Raw genomic sequence first — 18492 nt, 5'->3', positions numbered from 1 at the left:
AGAGGGGGGCCAGCTCAAGCTTTCCCAATCGGTTGATGAGCGATCGCTTGAGACTTTCTCCGAAGTTAAATGAACGATAGTCACTGGGAGCCTCTGGTGCTCGTTCCGCAGAGAAGCAATTAGAAAACCGGATCCATGTGTGATAGGAATGATTCACGCTTCTCCAGTCATGAGCGACGTGAACTACTTTTCGAAGCCCAGGTCGCCAGAGCCGGTAGATTTTTCCAAGCCATATTAATCCAGCATTTTCTTCTGGAGTCGAGGATTCTGACCGCGAGTATGGATTTAGGAACAAATTATTGTCTCAGACCCTCAGAGTCTCAGAGGCTGCTCGGGTCTCGGGGACGACTCACCAACTCCATGAATGAATTTGCCTATCCGTTAGGTTTCGTCCAAAGCCACGCACAACGATGACTGAACATTTATTTGCTGTACATTTGTGATTACATCCATCTGTCAATGGCCAAATGTAATCCGAGGCATTCTGGTTGCCTCCCTCTGTCAATTTATATATGGGTATGTATGATATATATTCCAACCGCGTGTTCCGCCGCAAAGGGGGTAAAAGGACGGGAAAATTCAAAACGTAATTCTCGATTCTGAAATGCTATGATGCAAGAGATATACAACTCAGAGCGAAAGCTGAAGCCGAATTTATTCGTTTCATGATTGAGGTCCGAAAACCATTGAGCAGATTTCACCTCTCGGAAAAAGAGGTTGAAAACCTATAAATAAGAGTCCTGTCATTTCAAAAATCTCCCTCCCAGGGTCGGAACCCTTCATTCAAAATTCCCCATTGTATAATTAATCCGAGCTCTGTTCTGTTCTATCTCCGAAATCCGAGCGCCTCCGCTCCCGAGGCGGTCTACGGAATTCAAGGCACCGAGGTCGGTACAGTTTCGGGGTTCCTTCCGGATTTCTACGGGAGGCACACCGTAAAGTCGCTCTCGCCGCCTTTCTAAGGATTCCTCATCAGGAATGAGAATGGAGAATCAAGCGCAGAAACTTATTGTCATCAAACGTCGAGAGCGTTCAGGAACTTCAATAACGTAGTAATACCTCTTGACCAGAACCTACTGGACTCAGCCGAACATTCCCTCATCAAATGTTCATCGTACCATCGTGGTTCGGTACGATGCTTGACGTGTCGTACTTCCGACGCTGACTTCTACGTAAAGCGTCAGCCCGGACGTAAGGTTCGCTCTTGAGGTTGTTCAGGATGTCCTCTAAGGCTCCGTGATACACCTCGTCCTGCGGCAACTTCTTCTTCTCCTTGACTTGTTTCGTTCGACTCTTCAGCTCGTTGATTACGGCTTCTTGGTTTCGTTTTGAGTCCTGGACATTATTGTTGTTGTTGTTCTGCAGAGACTTCGCTCGCTGAGTCTCTTCGAGGACCCGACGGCGCTCGTTGTCAAGCTCGGCCTGTTTGGCGTTTTTCAGGAACCGGAGCAAAGTCGCAAAGAACGTGTTCGAAGGAACGGTCCGGGCGCTCTCCCCAAAATATTCGACGCATGCTGCGTACGCTTCTTTGGCAATACTGACGTCACTGAGCAATTTCTGGAGCTTCTCCTCGTTTTGAGCGAGGAAGTCTCTAAGGACCAAGTTGTCCTTCCGCAGGGCGAACTCTTTACGACAGCGCTCCATGCCTTTCTCTAGCTCGACCTGGTCGACAATGAGGTTCTCCAAGGGAACTTGTGCAGCTTTCTCAACCACCCGGAGCTCTTGCTCGACTCCGACGATCTCGGGGAACTCGTCTTTGAATTCCATGATGTAGTGCAGCAGGGACATTTTTTTGTCGGCGGTCTTCGTTTCCGGCAAGATGTCGAGCGACTGCAGCTTGAAGCCGTACGCGTGTCCTCGTTTGGCACCGTTCATCATGTTGCCCAGAAGCAGAATCAATTCGAGGAGTTGCGACATCCTCTTCGAGCTCTTGACCGTACGTGCGGCCAGAGTTATCGCGTGGATTTGCTGGAAAGGACGACTCGGAATGAATACGTTGAATCGGACTCGGGGCACTAGGACGCGGCCGAAAGTATGAAGGAGTCCATGTGCCGCTGATAGATCCCATGAAAGACTCGCGTAAGACTCTTGTCAAATTCACTCACCGGCGTCATTGTATTGAGCGTTTCTTGGAAGGTCGTCATATACAACATGATGCTGAGTTTCTGCTCCAATCTTTCGACCTTCGTTAACTGTAACAAGAACTTGTCCTCGTCTTCGAGCTCGTCGATCGTTTTGTGCTCCCGCTCGTACTGCTTCAGGTCCTTCGCCTATTGAGGATAGTGATAAAACTTAATTATGATGGATACATCTCAGACTAATCGATTCGGGAGGGAGCAAGCCCAGACGGAGAACGTTCAACACAACGATGTGTACTCATGAGGAATTCGCGAACGAATTTCTCGAACTCACTTCAGTCTCCGTAGGCATCATTCTCAGCAGGGTTTCGATTTGATCGACCGAAAGAGCCTTCGGATCAAGATTATTGATCAGCTTGACTACGGCGTCCGAGGGTAAGTCGAACTTTCTCCTACAGATCGCCATGTTCTGTAATCTCTTATGGCCGAGTTTTGTGACTTTTTCAGGCTTGAGCTTCCTCGAGGAAGTGTCCTCGCCCCGATCAACTCTGTCGCTCCCACCGGAACCGTTGATAGGTCCGAGTTTGAAAAGCTCCTCGAAGCGATCTAGACGTTTGGCGAGTTTTGTATACAGCTTGTCGTCGTCCAAGTTCTTAAAGACGGTCCCTTTGGAGAAATCATCATGAGAACGAGTGAAGAGATGAGGGATGCTCGGATGAGCTCGCTTAGAATAGCAGATTCTCCTCGTGCGGGTTCAGCTAATTTTCCACAAAGGTACTAACCATTGACCTCGGTCGGCCTCAATGCGACCCAGTTCAATGTCGGTAGCTTATGCTTGGTCTTTATTGTTCGCCTTATCGTGACGGCTCCGTGCGGCGCCAAAGCGTTCCCAGCCATCGGCGGCGGGGGTGGGGGAACGAACATACCCCCTGGAGCCATTGTTGGCATTGGGGGTGGTGGGGGAGCCGGAGCCGACATCGGCGGCGGTGGAGGGGGAGGAGGAGGGGGGGCAGGTGCTGGCAGTGTCGTCGTCGCTCCAGGGGGAGGAACCGGCGACGAGGTCGACGAACCTCCGCTTATGCTGCCGTTCTCCAACTGCTGTAATTTGCTCTCGAGCACGGATTGTCTTTTGGTGTATTCTTTATCTTTGTCATGGATTTTTTTCCGCAAAGTATTTATCTCCTCTGTGGATTTCTCCCGCAGCGTCTGTAACGAGCAAGAAACATCAGCTCGTTGGATGACAGTCAGCGAGTACAAACATCCGATAAATCACTTCATCGTGACGGCTCCGAGCGATGCGGAACGCGCTTTCTTCAACGGATAGGAGAACTCACCAGCAAGTCTTCGTTTTCTCGACGCACGTTGACATTTTCCGTCTCCAGATCGACAAGTTTCGCCATGAGCTCGTTTTCGATCTCATGAGATCTGCTTATCAGATGCTCGAGTTCCGCAACGCGGTCAAGAGCGATCGCTTTCGTCTCACTGTCCTCCATCAATGAGTGAACATCGAAGAAGTTGTCCCAATACGCGCTGATTTGCACCTACGAACAGACGGGGAGGGTTGATCGTTTCATCAAACTCATGACATGGGGGGGATTCGAGCTCGGAAGTGCTCGCGACAAGCTTACCTGCAGCTCTTCCGATTCCGTTTGTCCGATTTTGTCCAAATAATTCTCCAAGCCCAACTGAGTGAATTCATATTGTAGGTAAACTCGGAAGTTCATATCTTCGACGGAGTGCACGACGATATTTATGAATTGCATACAGGCGACCTGCGAACAGAGAGAGAGAGTTGCGATGGAGATACTCAAGCCTATGAGCATGTCTGTAGGTTCCATCGGTGCCTATGAAACTACCGATTCTCGTTGCGCGCAATGTTTATTAGTAATTGAGTAGGGCTCAATCTGTGTTCTGATCAATTATAGCTGACATTGATTCGAGACCGATTAGGGAGGAAGAGGTCTATTCGGATGGTGATTTACCATGAAATCGATGTTGAATTCGGTGTAATCTCTGAAGTACTCCATGAGCGTCTGGAAGCGGAATTGTTCGCCACACACAACTTTGAAGTTGTCGAAAGCCGAGAGGATTATGGGATGACCGCCTTTCACGAGGCAAATGGCAGCCAAGAGCTCGAGGACTAGCGCTTTCGTGCGGAGACTCTTATGATTCAGAGATAAAGCGATGCAGTTTATGGCTTGCGTATGCTCGATGACCATGTTGAATCCATACTGCGGGAAATATCCATCAGATTAGTCCTCCCAGATCGATTCCGTCACTCTACGCGGATCGCATGGGCTCACTGATGAATTTCATGATCATTCTTCGGGTTCGCGGAGGTCACGCGACATCCCCAGGCTAGATCGGACGAAAAGTACCTTGTTGTTCATAATGGCTCTCAAACACATGATGCAAACGTGAATATCGTCTTCAGCCTCTCCCATGTTCAGCCGGCTGAGTTGCTTGTGCGTAGGTCTTCGCTTCAACTTCGGAGTGCCTGAGGTCGGACTGAAATTAACATCGTGCAAGTTGAGAATTAGGCGACGATAACCACCTGGGCAGAAAAGAGAGCCGAGGACCCGTCGATGTCAACGTTTTCCTCATGAGTCCTCGCCATCCTGAAGCCACGAATTTCTCACTCGCAACAAAGCCTCCTAGATTCTCTGACGGTCGAATAAATCCCCATATCGACTAGACTGGTGAGTCTTGGACTAGGGAGATATTAGAGATCTCTAAAAGGCAAAAGCTTGAAACTCAACAGGTGACGAGGATGCAACTCGGAACACTCGGAAGGGTGGCCCGCACAACACGGGTCTTGCGGGGATGCGCCGCATGCGGTGGCATTGACACATTGGATCGGACAAGGAGCTGATACAAAATAACTTGAGTACATTGAAGCTTTTTGGGGGCATTCGACGGAACGTACACCGCGAAGTCGTCGCCCTTCTAAATACATGATAGTGAAATCGGCGAAGCCTTCATAGCGAGCGATTTGTTCATGTCAAACGGTTCCATGATCCCTATACTCGATAATACCGATCCGATGAACCCAACACCCGGGACCCCATCGGGAAGACCCGTCCGTTCGCAAACAAGGTTCAGACGAAGACAGGGTAAGTCAATTCAAGCATGTATGGGCGCTAGAAGATACACGGGTGCGTATCCTTCGCAGCGGGGATTTCCCCCGTGTGTTTCGAATTCAGTCCGAAGTGATGTGCCTGATCGAACTCATCCATGAAGCCTAATCAAGGTTCATGAAACCGCGTGAAGGTCGACGGCAGGTGCACTGGAAACTCACCTGTCGTACGGTCCGAGAGACTTCGTTCTCTGGAGAGAAGGCGCACTCTGAGTTGTTATCACCGATGAGTATCCGAGGGATTGAGGTCCGTCATCGCCCGTCAACGTGTCACCTCTCCCCAGGTCGAACCTTCACAGAGAATGAGGGAAGAAATCAGTACTGTTCCCAGAAAAATTCAGGATCATCTCTCGCGAACGCGAATAATAATCATTCGAGCTCGATGGAGTTGAACCACGCATACATACTTGAGAATCTCCAGCTGGAAACTTAGGTAATCTATGAGAACTTCGAGACCCTTATTATCCTCATTCAGGAACTCCCTGACCCATCTAGGGAAGCAGAGGAGGAATTAGCGATTGGTAAAAGGGAGCATCCCTTGAGATCCATGTTCCAATTCAGGCTCGGAATAAGAGGGTTTCGACAACAACTCACTCGATATTGTTGGTCCGCAATGAGATCTCTAGGTCTCGCAGAATCTGAGTTGACTTTGAGTTGCCGAGAGTTCGTCGACGCTACATATCAGGCAAGAGGTTTGTCAAATCGTCGGACTACAATAATTATTCAGGATCGATTCTTTCCTCCCAAAACTCTTGCTGGGACTCTTCGAGAAACAAGCGAGATTCCTCAAGGGTATTCAGGTAAATTTCCCACCATTCACATGGAAATCTAGATCAGGGATTATCGTGCTTGGGTTCAGGACTGATAGCATGCGGAGGATCCGAAAGCCTTCATACAAGAGGCATGCCGTTCAAGGGGCATAACACAAGGGATTAGAATTCGACATCACATGCGGACATCGCCACATCTCGAAATCCACAGGCAAGGAAGCAGTCATTGTAGATGCACGCGCGGACGCTGTGTCACCGCCTCGGCAGCTTCACCATTCACGAGAGAACAACAGGCCGTGAATTACCAGCGAAGCTTCCTACAAAGGCTACTACATCTTCTCACCAGAGTTTCCGGAGCGTACTGCATCATTGGCACGAAACACTCGTCGCCGATTGTCAGGTATACGACGCGACACTGTATTTCGACAAAGACGTTCCACGCAGCGAAAAGGAACGGCCAATCAAAGTTATCAAGACATCAGGATTCTCAATCGGGGAGCGAGGACTCAGCAGTCGGTCGAATTCGACCGGGGTCTCCCCTTTTTGAATCGCTCCCCTCTTCAACGACGCGAAGTTAGTCTCTGTCTCTAGTCTAGAACATGTCATCGGGGACACCGAAAGGATCTGCCACACACGCGAAACAGACGAACTCTCACTCTCGTTCGACCAAACCCGCAGATGATAGACAGAAAGCAAGCAAGACGGAAATACCTGAGCATGAAAGAAAGAGTAGAAAGCTTCAGCGAAAGGTGCGGCCGGTGAAGATTCCAGACACGTTGTTACCTTGGTTGATCTAGGCGCTTTTGGATCTAAGTATGTGGTGAGCTTCGAAAGATAAAAGGACGGAGCCTGTTTCGCTGTCATTTTTTCCTGTGAAAGAATCGTAGGCCATGAGCTGGAATGTATAACCCAGAGAAGGCGGTCATTCCAGACGAGTTTTTTCAGACTGAAAGATTCCCATATATACATGATGTAGAACCCCGGGATATTCCTCCCGAAGGGCGGGAACCGACTTTTGCGTCAGCGGAACCTCAACTGATGACAGAGTGAAGAATTGAACGAGTCGAAGTCAATCGGCTTCGAAAATCCAACGGGATTCTTCATCGTATATATCGACAATCGCTCAGCTCCGATAGGCATCTAGGCAACCTTGACCCCGGGAGCGCTGCGCAACGACCGGCTGCAGCGTGGAAGCGTACTGAATTTTCTACGCTGAATGACTCCCCAATCGTCTACTCCTCTTAGCTTTCAAAATGGTCACCAATGCGCATTTTTTCGCTTCGATCCGAAACGAAACGAGGGACTCAGAGCGATACCAGGGTGATCCCTGAGCGAGAATCTGAGTCGACCTCTTTTCGATGCCCCTCATCCCCCTTTTGTAATGTGAGGATCATGACGAATAACCGAGATCCTCATCAGTCCGGGCTCGGGTCCAAGGGACGATGAACACCGAGGTAATAATTCATCTATGGAAAAACTGCCTACCTGGTCGCATACGATCTCCCATTTCTTCTGCGAATCGTAGTTCTTCAAAACTTTCGCTTTATCCGGGGGTAGGTCCATCAAGTTCTGCAAGACAGAAAAGAGCGGGAATGAGAAAAGAGATAATAGTGATTCCGCTCGACGGCGAAGTCATTTGGAAACGGTCGAATCGAGCCGGGCGAGCTTTCTTGTTGGCTGTGCAATTCTGTCGGGCTCTCCTCTGTTCGACTTGGACCCGCACACACAAGGGCTTTTCTAAGGTCATAAATGGGGCAGTTCTTCGAGGAAATGCACACGACGGCCGCTTTCAGCTCAGCCGCTTTATCCCGATGTCCGGGCCTCGGCCGTATGCGGACTGGTCCCCTCATCCGACGGCTATCAACGGAGGGGAGTGAAGAATCGTTGATTCTTTCCAGCGCAAAATTCGGTTGTTTCTCCGATTTCTAAATCTCATCTTCCAGCTAGTCGCAGGATCATCTTTGATTATTATTTTAAACCTTCATATCCTAGAGGTGCGTGGTCCTATCAAAGAATATCAGTTTGATGGTCGGGTCCCGTAGTGTGAAATTCTCGAAGGTTGGAAGGTCTCCGACAGTCTGTAGCACGGTTGATCGAGCAGTCCGGTAGCGGAGACGGAAAATTTCAACTTTCAATCAAATCCAGAATTACGTGATTACGCTAAGGTATACGAGCATCGTCGGGGTTTCTTCAGCTCGGTTGATTTACGTTTGGGGCGTGCGTTTTCGCATAAGGATATCTTGTAGTTTTCGAGAGCATCTTTGGTAATTAGAGTGTTATCACGAACTTCGGCGCCCTGACTTGCCTTATCCGGCAAAGCGGTTAGGACGTTGGGATGATTCAAGGTCACGAAGCTGACTCCACACAAGGAGCTAGTCGGCGTAATAAACGGCAGGTGAGGGTAAGAGGAAGCTGATTTATCGCTTCAATTAACATCTTGACGTCTGCGTGCATCCTCTCGCGCGTTCCGGATTCCGAGATCTCTGAATGTGTCCCAGGAGTTTTGGTCAGATCCCGGAGAATATCCTTTTCCCTTATCGTTTTCCTTCTGCAACGTCCGAGCCAGTCTGGCTCCGGAGCCGAGAGATATTAGCTCGCAGTCGACGCCATAAACCACCACAGAACAGCAACCACTGGCCCAATTTCAGAAAACTATTCCATTTCAGATGTTTCGGAGCTGGCCGCAGGGAATACGAGGGGAAATTCGACCGACGGCGTGACTCGGAAGGATAGCTTGCCCTCTATAATACTGAAATGCTTTTCACGGCGTTGACTCATCGCGAGCAGGTGAAGCGTCTCCGAGATTCATGATTGCTCGTTAGATCTCGCTTCCATGAGCCCGATGCTCCGCAACACCTGGGTGCTCAGCGAGATGATTCAGTCTCCGAACGCGCTCTGTGAAGAATTTCGTTCGAGAGTTCTCGATGAGGGAATTTCAACGGTAAGGTTCCGGAGATGAGACAAATTGATTTTTTCGAGGAATCGGGTGATGGATGAATCGCATCTTGGACCGCCCCCGGGTCTCGAATTGACACACAATCCGAATTTCGTGCCTCCAGGGTGCCAGATGATCAGCAGCGATTTCAGACCGTATCCGACTATTAGGGGATGAATGAACGGGGATACTGGATTGTGGGTGTTGCGTAATCCACGTACGACAACGTTTTATCATTGCCGTTATGACTCTAGTTTTCCGCTTGCTTCGAGCGTTCGCCGAGCCTACCATCGCCTCTGGTGCGCAGATTGATTGTCTGTGGCAACGCTGACAACAACAACCCGTTGGGTCGGTCGATCGCGAGCGGCGGCGCCGGTGGTTGATGGGCGACCGCTTTTTTGCGTTTTTTCTTTTGTTTGCTTTCCGAGCAGATTCTCAATTGCTTCTGTCCGGCTTGGCAGAATTCCTCCCACGAAAGGAACCTGCTCGATCGGAGGCGAGTCGTTACAGGCCCCGGCGATCCGCTCGACTGTCTTATAACATTTTCAGGTCCTCCTGTAAGGATTTCCCCGGCGACTCCGGAATCACTTGCCCGTTAATGCGGCCGTCTTTTCGGAATCGATTCTACTTGACGTCGCGATGCAACAAACTGGTGACACCGACAGCAAGCGTCGTTCTGATTTCTGTAGCTGTCCGTCCTCTGAAGCAATAATCCGTTTTCACCACGCTTCCAAGACGATTTCGTCCCGTGCCCAAGGTCCGCGAATTTTCGGAGCGTTCCTGATGAAAAGTGAATTCTCTCCTTGTCGTCATTCGAAATTATCTGCTCGAAGAACGTGTCATGGTTCTGCACAGACGAGAGCGTTACCCGATCGCTGGGACCGTTTCATTTGGGGAAATTTCGACTTCAGCATCGCCTGTGCTTCGGGTATTGTGAGTGGTCTCCGGCATCTAATATCATGCTGCGCTACGCGGAAGACCCAGGCGACGGAGAAAACCTTGGAGTCGAAAAGGGTCGAGGAAACGGATCCCGAGGCTCCCGAAGTTCCCGAAAGTGAACACTGCGGTCGCCGTGTGGTACATCACCGCTGCAGGGAGATTTGGAAATGGAGGCAACGCCCTCTTTCCAGGGGAAGCCATGAAGTGACTTTTTCTCGTAAGGAGCGTCGCCGGAGACTGCATCTCACTGATCCGGGCCAATCCATGATTGGCTGACTCTTTAAATGGAGGGTCAATCGAGAATGGGCACCAGTTTTCGGAGGAGATTTTGCATCGAGTGAAAAATCACGAATTCTCCGCGATGCGAAGCTCGTGATGTTTGAGAGATTTTCGCCGTCCATTCATAGGAAGTCTGATTTGCTAAAGATTTGTGATTTCGGTCAGATGAGGATTGGTTATGATTACTTGCGGGGAAAACTTTCCTTGGAGCAGAATGCATCATCAGATGCTCGATGTGAGGATAATTATTTGAAGGGAGAGTTCGAGTCTCGCACAATCGCGCAAGAACGGCAGACCCATGATGTTTGTAGCTATCATCTGTGAATGATTTTCTCGTGGCGGAAGACTTAAACGAGAAGGGATGAGGGAATGGGGTGACGTTCCGAGCACAAAAATCTAGAAATCGAGAACCAATCACATTGAGACCACAAGACAGACATCTCCGCGGGGAGACGTTCGATGGGGGCCGAATCACCGGACTGTCGGCGTGACCGAAGCAAGAGTCGGGTTTTGATGGGAGAGCTCGTTCTGTAAACATCAATACAAGACTGAAACAAGCCGGAACCAAAGACGAGCCTGCATTTTTCGTCAACCTGCGAGTCCAATGACCGGCGGTCATTGTAGCCGGCTATTACTTTTGAGAACGCGCCGGAACGCGATAAGGAATGTCTGGGAGTCCCCAGAGAGTGGAAAACATCAGTCCCTTGGCCTTCCCGACGAACGTCGTCGTGGGTATTTTTCGAAAGTTAGGCTCTATTGGGGTTCAGAGAGGCTGGACTCGAGCACCTATTCCCAATGGCGGCGTCGGTGTGGCTGAGGCGCGGGAATCCTCTTTCAGGAAGATATTCACCCGAAATCGGCCTCGATCGTTAAGTCGCGGCATATATAGGTAATACTCTGGAAGCGCTATCGGTGTATGCTTTCGGTATGAATATGCTGGGGGTGAGAGTTCGAATCATGGCGCGTCCTTATTTGGATGAGGCGACAAATCGGAACGCAAAGGAATCTGAGCAACGAATGTCTGAGAAGAATGTGCGAGCGAACCCGGGCACAAACCCGAGAAGCGTCCGATGTACGCTTGTTTCGTCGGCAGCTTTCGAGGCAGTGTTCCGTTTATTTATACTCCCCGAAAACCCGTGATCATATCAATAATCTCGCTCCCGTCTACACTTTCACCTGACGCTGTTTCCGTCGCTCGCCAGATCCACGTAAAGGATTTTCGGTCACTGAAAATAAGCCGCTTGACAGCCGCGAGACTAGTTGCGTCTCTTGCGTGGAGCTTCACCGCAAGGCAAGCCAAGTCAACACAAACCCGCAATCGGAAAACAAATGTTGACACATCAATCCGTTGCGCTCCACTACATGCGGGGAGGGGCATCCCAAACTTTTCGAACGTCGGCGTCGATGCATATGCTAGCGTAATGGAACTTTCCTCGGGCTTAGAAAGCGGGATCTGAGCCTCCGACTTTCGTCCATATTGATCCTGACGATCCCGTCAAGCCATATCTCTTCGGAATAATTCGATGAGATGAATGGAGATGATTTCCGATCGAGTTCACCCGGCACCAAGCTCCAGATACATTTCCCGAGGCGGGGGCGGAAGAAAAACGTCCCGGGATCCATCGGGAAATTTCATAACCCACTTTCGGTTCGAGTCGAAAAAAAAGACGAGGGAGATGAGTATGGAAAAAACGAAACGGATGAGCTCGTGATGGAAGCTCATGTTCTCAATGCATGGCATCAGTCGGAATTTTCACGTGACCCGCTTGACTAGCGGCAGACATTTTTCAACCGCGAAGCGCGGAAGCGATCCCGTCGGCTCTTAGCCGACTCGTTCGCTCCAGCGAGTTATACCCGGCAATCCCTCCCGGTTCTCCGGTAAATGATTCCCTCCAGATCGGGGGAAATAAGTCACCGGATATGAACTCTTCAACGGTGGGAGCCGATCGGCCCATGTAGTCAAACCGAATCCTTGGCTTTAAGATAGTCAGCTCTCCCGTACATATAAGTGTGTATACCTCTTGGGAGCCTATCGTGAAGGTCCTTCACCGCTTGCTATTGTCGGAGGGGGGATGTTAAGCCAACGACGCAACAAACATATTGTGTACGATCCCGTCTCAGGTAGGAGGCGGCGATCGGTACCACAAAGATCCAGAGCGTTGCTACACAAAATTGTGCTAGAGGCACGAATTGCGTATGATAGTTGTTCGATTTCACTTGTATTCTGTTATTGATGTTCGCGGCGTTCACGTTCACGGTCCGGCGACGATGTCGGCATCACGCGTCCAGATCACGTGATCTGATTAAAGAGAACACATCGATTTCCAACATTTCATCGGAAACCTTGAAGGTTCTAAGACTAATCTTCTCGATGGGGCTCGAGACTCGATCGTTTTCGCACGGTCGCCCGGAGGCGAGATGATCATTCTTGCGCGTGGAGAGCCCTCCCTTTGGTCTCGAACCTCTGCAGCGATAATGGGTTGAATTCCACAGGAAGCCCGCGACCTAAAAGTGGCAGTGCCTGATTCTGGCGGGGAGCGGCATTTTTCGTTTTCATCTCGGGAATCCACGCCGTGGAGTGGAGCGCTCGTGTCTTTCTGTAGACTTCGATTCTGCCCAGAGCAATGCAAAACACGCACGCGCCCAATGAGAGTGGAAGTTTTCTCGGTCGACAAGCTTCTCGGAATTCTGGTACCTTGAACCAAGTCATTGTTGTGGCGAGCATCACTCAGAAATCAGACACTGTCTAACTTTACGTCGGCCGGTAGTCGCTTAAGTCTATGGCTCGAAAGGCGTTCGACGTCAAACCAAATGGAAGCAAAGAGGCCCGGGACATTCACTCCTTATGCTGACCGGAACTTCAATGGCGAACACCGCGAAACAAGATCCCTACGGAAATCGAGTACCTAACTAACGCCAAAAAAATGAAAAAAATACGTGAAGAGCTCCACACGAACGCAGGCCCGCTCGTCCTTCACAAGAGACCGATTCGATTGCTAGGGGATGATGTCTTTCTGAGGAACTATTCGTCCGAATCCGCGAGAGCTGAGAAATCCACGGTGGCTTCTCTCCATTCGGAATGCTGTTCCGAAATCAGAATATGTACTACGACGGAGAATTGTCAAGCTCTCGTGAGAATCAAATCAATGTGAATTGCTCAGTCCTCCTATGCAAACTATGTTGTGGGTACATGCAGCTCCTATCGACCATTCGGAGCGTGACATTATTTTAGGAAGGCGAACACTACAATGATGAGAGCGAAGAGGACTCCTTCAAAATAGTCACGAGCGTGAGTCATGCTGAGCTTCGAAATCGACAGTCGGAATGGAACGTTCATGAATGGAAACGTTGATTCGACCAAACGACGTCACAAATAGGAAAACAAATCCGAAGTATCACCGGAGAGACCAAAACGCGGATGCGCACACAATTTTCGACAAACCTCTCGACAGCATGCGGCTATTCACGACGAGATGACTTTCTAATTCCGATATCATAAAGAGAATCGAATTCCGAATTCTCCTCGGATATAGCTTAGCTTAATTCTTTCGAGGGGATCCAGAGAAAGATCTCATGGAAGATATGTACGATTTTTTTCGATTGCCTTATTGAGCGACGTTCGATCATGCTTCGACGTGGCGACGTCAACAAAACTCTTCATCATCTTCATTGAATATACGGCAACGCTCCGGTGTTTCCCTACGTTCAAGCCCATCTTCTTGACGGCAATGTTATCCCCGACCGTCAAACAGCGAGCGATCTTGCACTGGACGAGGTCCGCTTACTCGCTGTGTCCGGTGCACGTCAAGGTTATTGGAAGGAAGATGATCTCACACGATGATTCAGCGTTTGTCTCCTGGGCCATCGTGTTTCAACAGGGCGGGTTACTAGGAACGTTTGGCGCGATTCCGGACGATCTGACAAGAATATTTCGACGGGCTGGTCGTCCGTATCGCCAGCGGTTCAGCAAACGATCCCAGCGACGGCGTTCAGAGCCTTCACCGATCGTAGTGGGTATATTCATTGACCACTGATCGATCATTAGAGGGTTCCATGGAACTAGATACAAGAGAATGTTCGTGCTTTCAGGGTGTTCCAGTTCCAATTGATGACCGGACGTACGATCCGATCTTCCACACTGCGCTAAATTCAGGCGTACCCCGCGAGCGAATATCTTCTAAGCCCAAAGGTTATCAAAACTATCTGCTGACAGGAGACACTGCGACCTGCGACTCGTACGAAGCCGTGACGGAGATTCCGACTCGACCGAGAGCCCTTGGGTGGACGGGTCAGTCAACATGTCTCGACGCTCCGCTACTCAGGTCGAGAATCCAAAAACACCATTGGCTTCAATTAGAACTCGACCCGGGTAGCGGCCTATAGGGCACGGCAGAACGCCACGCCATAGACAAGAGAATCTCACTCGATGTATCGAGGGATCCGATTCGGCATTATCGATCAATCGAGCGTGAATGATGGACGTTGCCGGACTATATCGCAGTATCCTTCCAGAGGTCACTGAGGGAGACTGACTGAGTCCACAAACAAGCGCGGAATCGCCAATGGAAAATTTGAGCTGCCTAGGACGCGTCTCGTCGACTCGATGATAAGCTGTGGAAGGAATATGGAAAAGCGGATGAAGGAGCCGTGGTTTGACGTCGGTGCTTCCCGCGGATCTGGATCAGTCGCAGAGAAGAAAGCCTCATTCTTTTTTTTTCATTCCGAATTCGTCGCTTTTTTCCGAGCATCTGAACTCTTTCTGACTGACTGGCGACATGCCGACTGACTTCGTACGCGACCCGGTCCGAAGCCATGAGAGCCTGTGACAGTTCACGTGTGTCGATCCGCTACAACCTCCGCGTCACTTCATTGTGGAAAAATGGAAAGCACAACAATAGTCGTCACGACAACGACGACAACAAGAGCAGCGAGCGCAGCCACGACAACGAGAGACGACCTTAGAGAATTTTCTCCTCCCACCGGAGCGATTTTCCGTGTGAGAGCCCATCCGCTCTCGATATTCAGGCTCGGAAATGTCGCCTTCGAAAATGTCCGCTCACCGATCCGACCCTCAGTAATTGAAAAAATCGATACCTTCTCTATGACTTTGAGCGATTCCCTCCAACGTGGTCGGCATCAAACACAAGCGTCAGCTATGCCGTCCCCTACAGAAAGGCTCCATTGGCTCTGGTCAGTTCAGCTGGGAACGAAAAAACCTCCGATTCGGGATGTTCCCGGAAGACATGCAGTTGACTCGAGACCCAAACCAGAGGAGACTTTGCTTTCGATTTCTCGTGATCACGAGACTTCCCCGAATTCGCAGGCTCCGGAAAGACGTCGTGAGCTTGTTTCGCGTCTAGAGGAAGACCACGATTTACACGGATCTTTCGTCGCGACAGAGACAAGCCTGTCATTGATTAAGTCCACCAGCGTCCCGGGACGCCTTTGTATGACGATTCGAAGCTTGTGGAACTTGATAGCGCGCGGAGAGCTGACTGACACAAGACGTTCCGCTGTCCAAGCCGCTCTTTCGGTTCCGATGACCGTGATAGGACCGCCGCGCCGTAATAGGCAAGCGTCTTGATAAGGCCGTTATCTAATTCATCACAAGCGAGGGATCATTTGGAGGGAGGAGCGATCCATAGAAGAAGCGGAGGAGCCCGGAAAGAAGTCCACGGGAATAAACGAGTCAGAGGGACGGAACGGTGGTCTTCCCGAACGGAGAGGTTCCTCTCGAAACATTTTGATAGTCCACGAATTTCATTAGGAGGCGCTCGACGGATATTTATGATCTCCATCCTTGATACAGAGTATTCATGTAAACAGAAGACCACGACGGCGACGTCGCAAATACAGGAAAGATATCCGGTAACGCGCGCTTATGTCTGTGAAATTGACGGTTGTATGAGGGCGTTGTTAGTGGCTCCGATGACTCTGGTCGCTCTGGTGTGGCGGTCGTCGTAGTCGACAAAACTCACAGAGGGAGGGAGCGAGGGAGGCAGACGGCCACAACCAGTCGAATGTCACGCTCGTTGATCTTCAAACCTCTCTAGAAGTCGATATCGCGTGAACATATGCACAGCCACCCGAATTTTCGAATTCGACAACGTGAAGCTCGCTGCTCTGCGTATGGGGGACTCTGTTGGTGAACAGGAAACAAAAAAAAGCGAACAGTCCACTCGAGCTGTTGTTTTGGAAGTTTCCGCCCAGTCCGTCCGGATAATTCCCTCTCAACGAAAGTGGTCATTGATCATGAATGATCCAAAGGACACTTTTCTGATACAAATAATCATGAGCAGCACTCCGCTCGGGAAAGCTCAATCACGAAATTATTTTCCTGAATGGGCAGACTGTGACGGGGTGTTCGAGAGTCTCCGCCGAAGAGGAACTCCTCCTGACTAGAGCCCCGGTGAGTACGCCGAGAGCCGAGAGACAAGTGTGACCCTTAAGATTGAACGACGCTCCATATATTGAGTGAAAACGATTCCCCAAAGTCCCGCAGTGAATAGATTCATCCGAGAAGAATTTGTGGGGAAGCGGACATCGACTCGAGATATCTATCCGACACTACGGGAGAATGTTCCAATAGATTGTCCTAAGCCACAAAGTGACGCCCATAGACTCCATCGAAACGACAGTGATCAAATGTCTCGAGACGAATTTGTATTTCACCGGCTCTCTCACTGCTTCGACACTCCCTGGAGATTCCACAGACTTACAGCGGCCTTGGGGCACCGGGTCAATATCCAAGGAATCCATGCCGAGATACGCGGCGTGCAATACCCATCAGAACAATTCGAATTCGAATTGAAGGTGTTTCATCCTGCACCTTTTCTTCGTGGAATATCCTGATCGTGTGCGTTACGGATAGATCCAGTGGAATTCAATGACACCGGACCTCCAGGAGAATCACATGGTTGGCTTCTATCCATACTAGCGAGTCCATCTAGTTGACTTATTAGGCCGACGCATAGTCGAAGAACACGTCACTCTTTTTCCACTCATTAAGCTTCCGGGGGAGTAAATTCTCGGAAAAGCAAAGAGTCCTGCCTGTGCCGGGAATCTCCGCCAGCAAATCGCGTGACACTATGGTTCAACGATGAAAATGATTCCAGAGGACTGTCATTCCACGCCAGTTTGCTCTGTGTACTCTGAAGTGTCTGGTGACCGCGGCTAGCCAAAGATTTCAAGGCAGTCCGTTTCGCCCAAGACGGGGAAATCGACGACTCCGCGCAGATTGCTTTCACTATTTCATCAATGTTCTCAGTGACCCACTCAGAGAACAAGAAACTCGGCGGAGGGAAAAGTCGGATATTTGAATTCTTCTTATTTGGGATCTACTACTCGCTTGTATGTCCATCAACTGACCAGAACTTCGTTGAAGCGTTTCTCCACCGTGGGCTCATCGGGCATCGGTTGCTTGATTTCGGCGTTATTTTTCCAGCGTTCGCCCGACGCTTGATGGTGGCTGACGCCGTGACCCATCGTGACAGAGGCGGCGGCACTTTCAAATCAATTAATCCAAAGGCTCGTCACGGACACTTCAGCGATAACACTTCACCATGATACACCACTGTCAGCGGCACCGTCTATGAAACCTCCGATAGTTCTCTGCTAGCAGCAGCAGGCTAGTGGTGGTACCGCCGACGACGACAACATCCACAAGCGGCGGCAGCAGCGAGGCAGCAGCGAGTGATTCGCGTTGTTGTGTGAAAGCGGCTTCGCCGTCAGGGGGCGCGCCTCAGAGACCCGCCTACCAGCCTAGGAGTTTTCTCTGTTTTGAACGAACTTTTTCAGCTGGTCGACACGGAAGGTTCTCCATGCCAAGCGGAACACTGCGCTGACCGCAGAACCTCGACGAAATCGAGGAATCATCGTCGCTCCCCTCGAGTGGAATTTTTAATCGGTGGGGAGAAGCTCCTGTGGCCTGTGATCGAGTCTGTCTTGGGGACACGCGAGGGGAAAAAAATCGAGTCACACCTCGCACCGTCTCCGGTCATTTCTCGGATCGCGAGTTGACATCCGATCGTACGTGTATCGACTGATCGCCATTCGCATCTTCCCGTGATGATTTCGAATGATAGCATCTCGCCGATGGCATCGGATCGAGAAGAGATCCCGCGCACAGTGTCCGAGCCCTCGCGGACAGGTGGCAGTTTCGATAGTTCGACCTGGAACGATGTTTGGGAAAAATCGGGAAGCCTCAAGTAATTGCGCGATACGTCGATTCCATTGATACGAAAGATGTTCGTAGAGGCGATCTAGCCTCGGAAAGAGCTCAAGTTCACGAATCCAAGAAGTTAGTCCCTATGCACGTTGAATATCTGGGCGAGCTGGGGACCTGTTATCGGAGAG

The 18492-nt window shown here is 50.3% G+C and overlaps 1 protein-coding gene across 1 annotated transcript; it reads right to left on the bottom strand.

The window, feature by feature from the left end:
• Positions 1-503: 503 nt before the first annotated feature.
• Positions 504-17622, bottom strand: Frl (formin-like protein). The gene is made up of 15 exons (XM_029110577.1): positions 17506-17622; positions 7470-7553; positions 6696-6854; positions 6328-6399; positions 5809-5888; positions 5622-5705; positions 5377-5505; positions 4457-4586; positions 4061-4309; positions 3707-3850; positions 3413-3619; positions 2861-3284; positions 2413-2744; positions 2106-2270; positions 504-1968 (listed from the first exon to the last, which is right to left on the bottom strand). The coding sequence occupies exons 1-15, from the start codon at positions 17620-17622 to the stop codon at positions 1102-1104; spliced, it is 3243 nt and encodes a 1080-aa protein (XP_028966410.1). The 3' UTR covers positions 504-1101.
• Between the last annotated feature and the right edge of the window lie 870 nt (positions 17623-18492).

The sequence above is a fragment of the Galendromus occidentalis genome, unplaced genomic scaffold, assembly GCF_000255335.2.
Source record: "Galendromus occidentalis unplaced genomic scaffold, Mocc_1.1 scf7180000076820, whole genome shotgun sequence".
NCBI classification, from domain to species: domain Eukaryota; kingdom Metazoa; phylum Arthropoda; class Arachnida; order Mesostigmata; family Phytoseiidae; genus Galendromus; species Galendromus occidentalis.
The sequence above is the reverse complement of the archived record's forward strand: the minus strand, read 5'-3'. Positions and strand labels throughout refer to the sequence as shown.

Excerpts from the sequence above, each read along its gene's own strand:
- Frl (XM_029110577.1), bottom strand. The coding sequence starts at position 17,622 with ATGGGTCACGGCGTCAGCCACCATCAAGCGTCGGGCGAACGCTGGAAA. Across the intron at positions 3,851-4,060 it reads AATTCAACATCGATTTCATG|GTCGCCTGTATGCAATTCAT; the intron begins GTAAATCACCAT and ends CTCTGTTCGCAG. Across the intron at positions 2,271-2,412 it reads TGATGCCTACGGAGACTGAA|GCGAAGGACCTGAAGCAGTA; the intron begins GTGAGTTCGAGA and ends TATCCTCAATAG.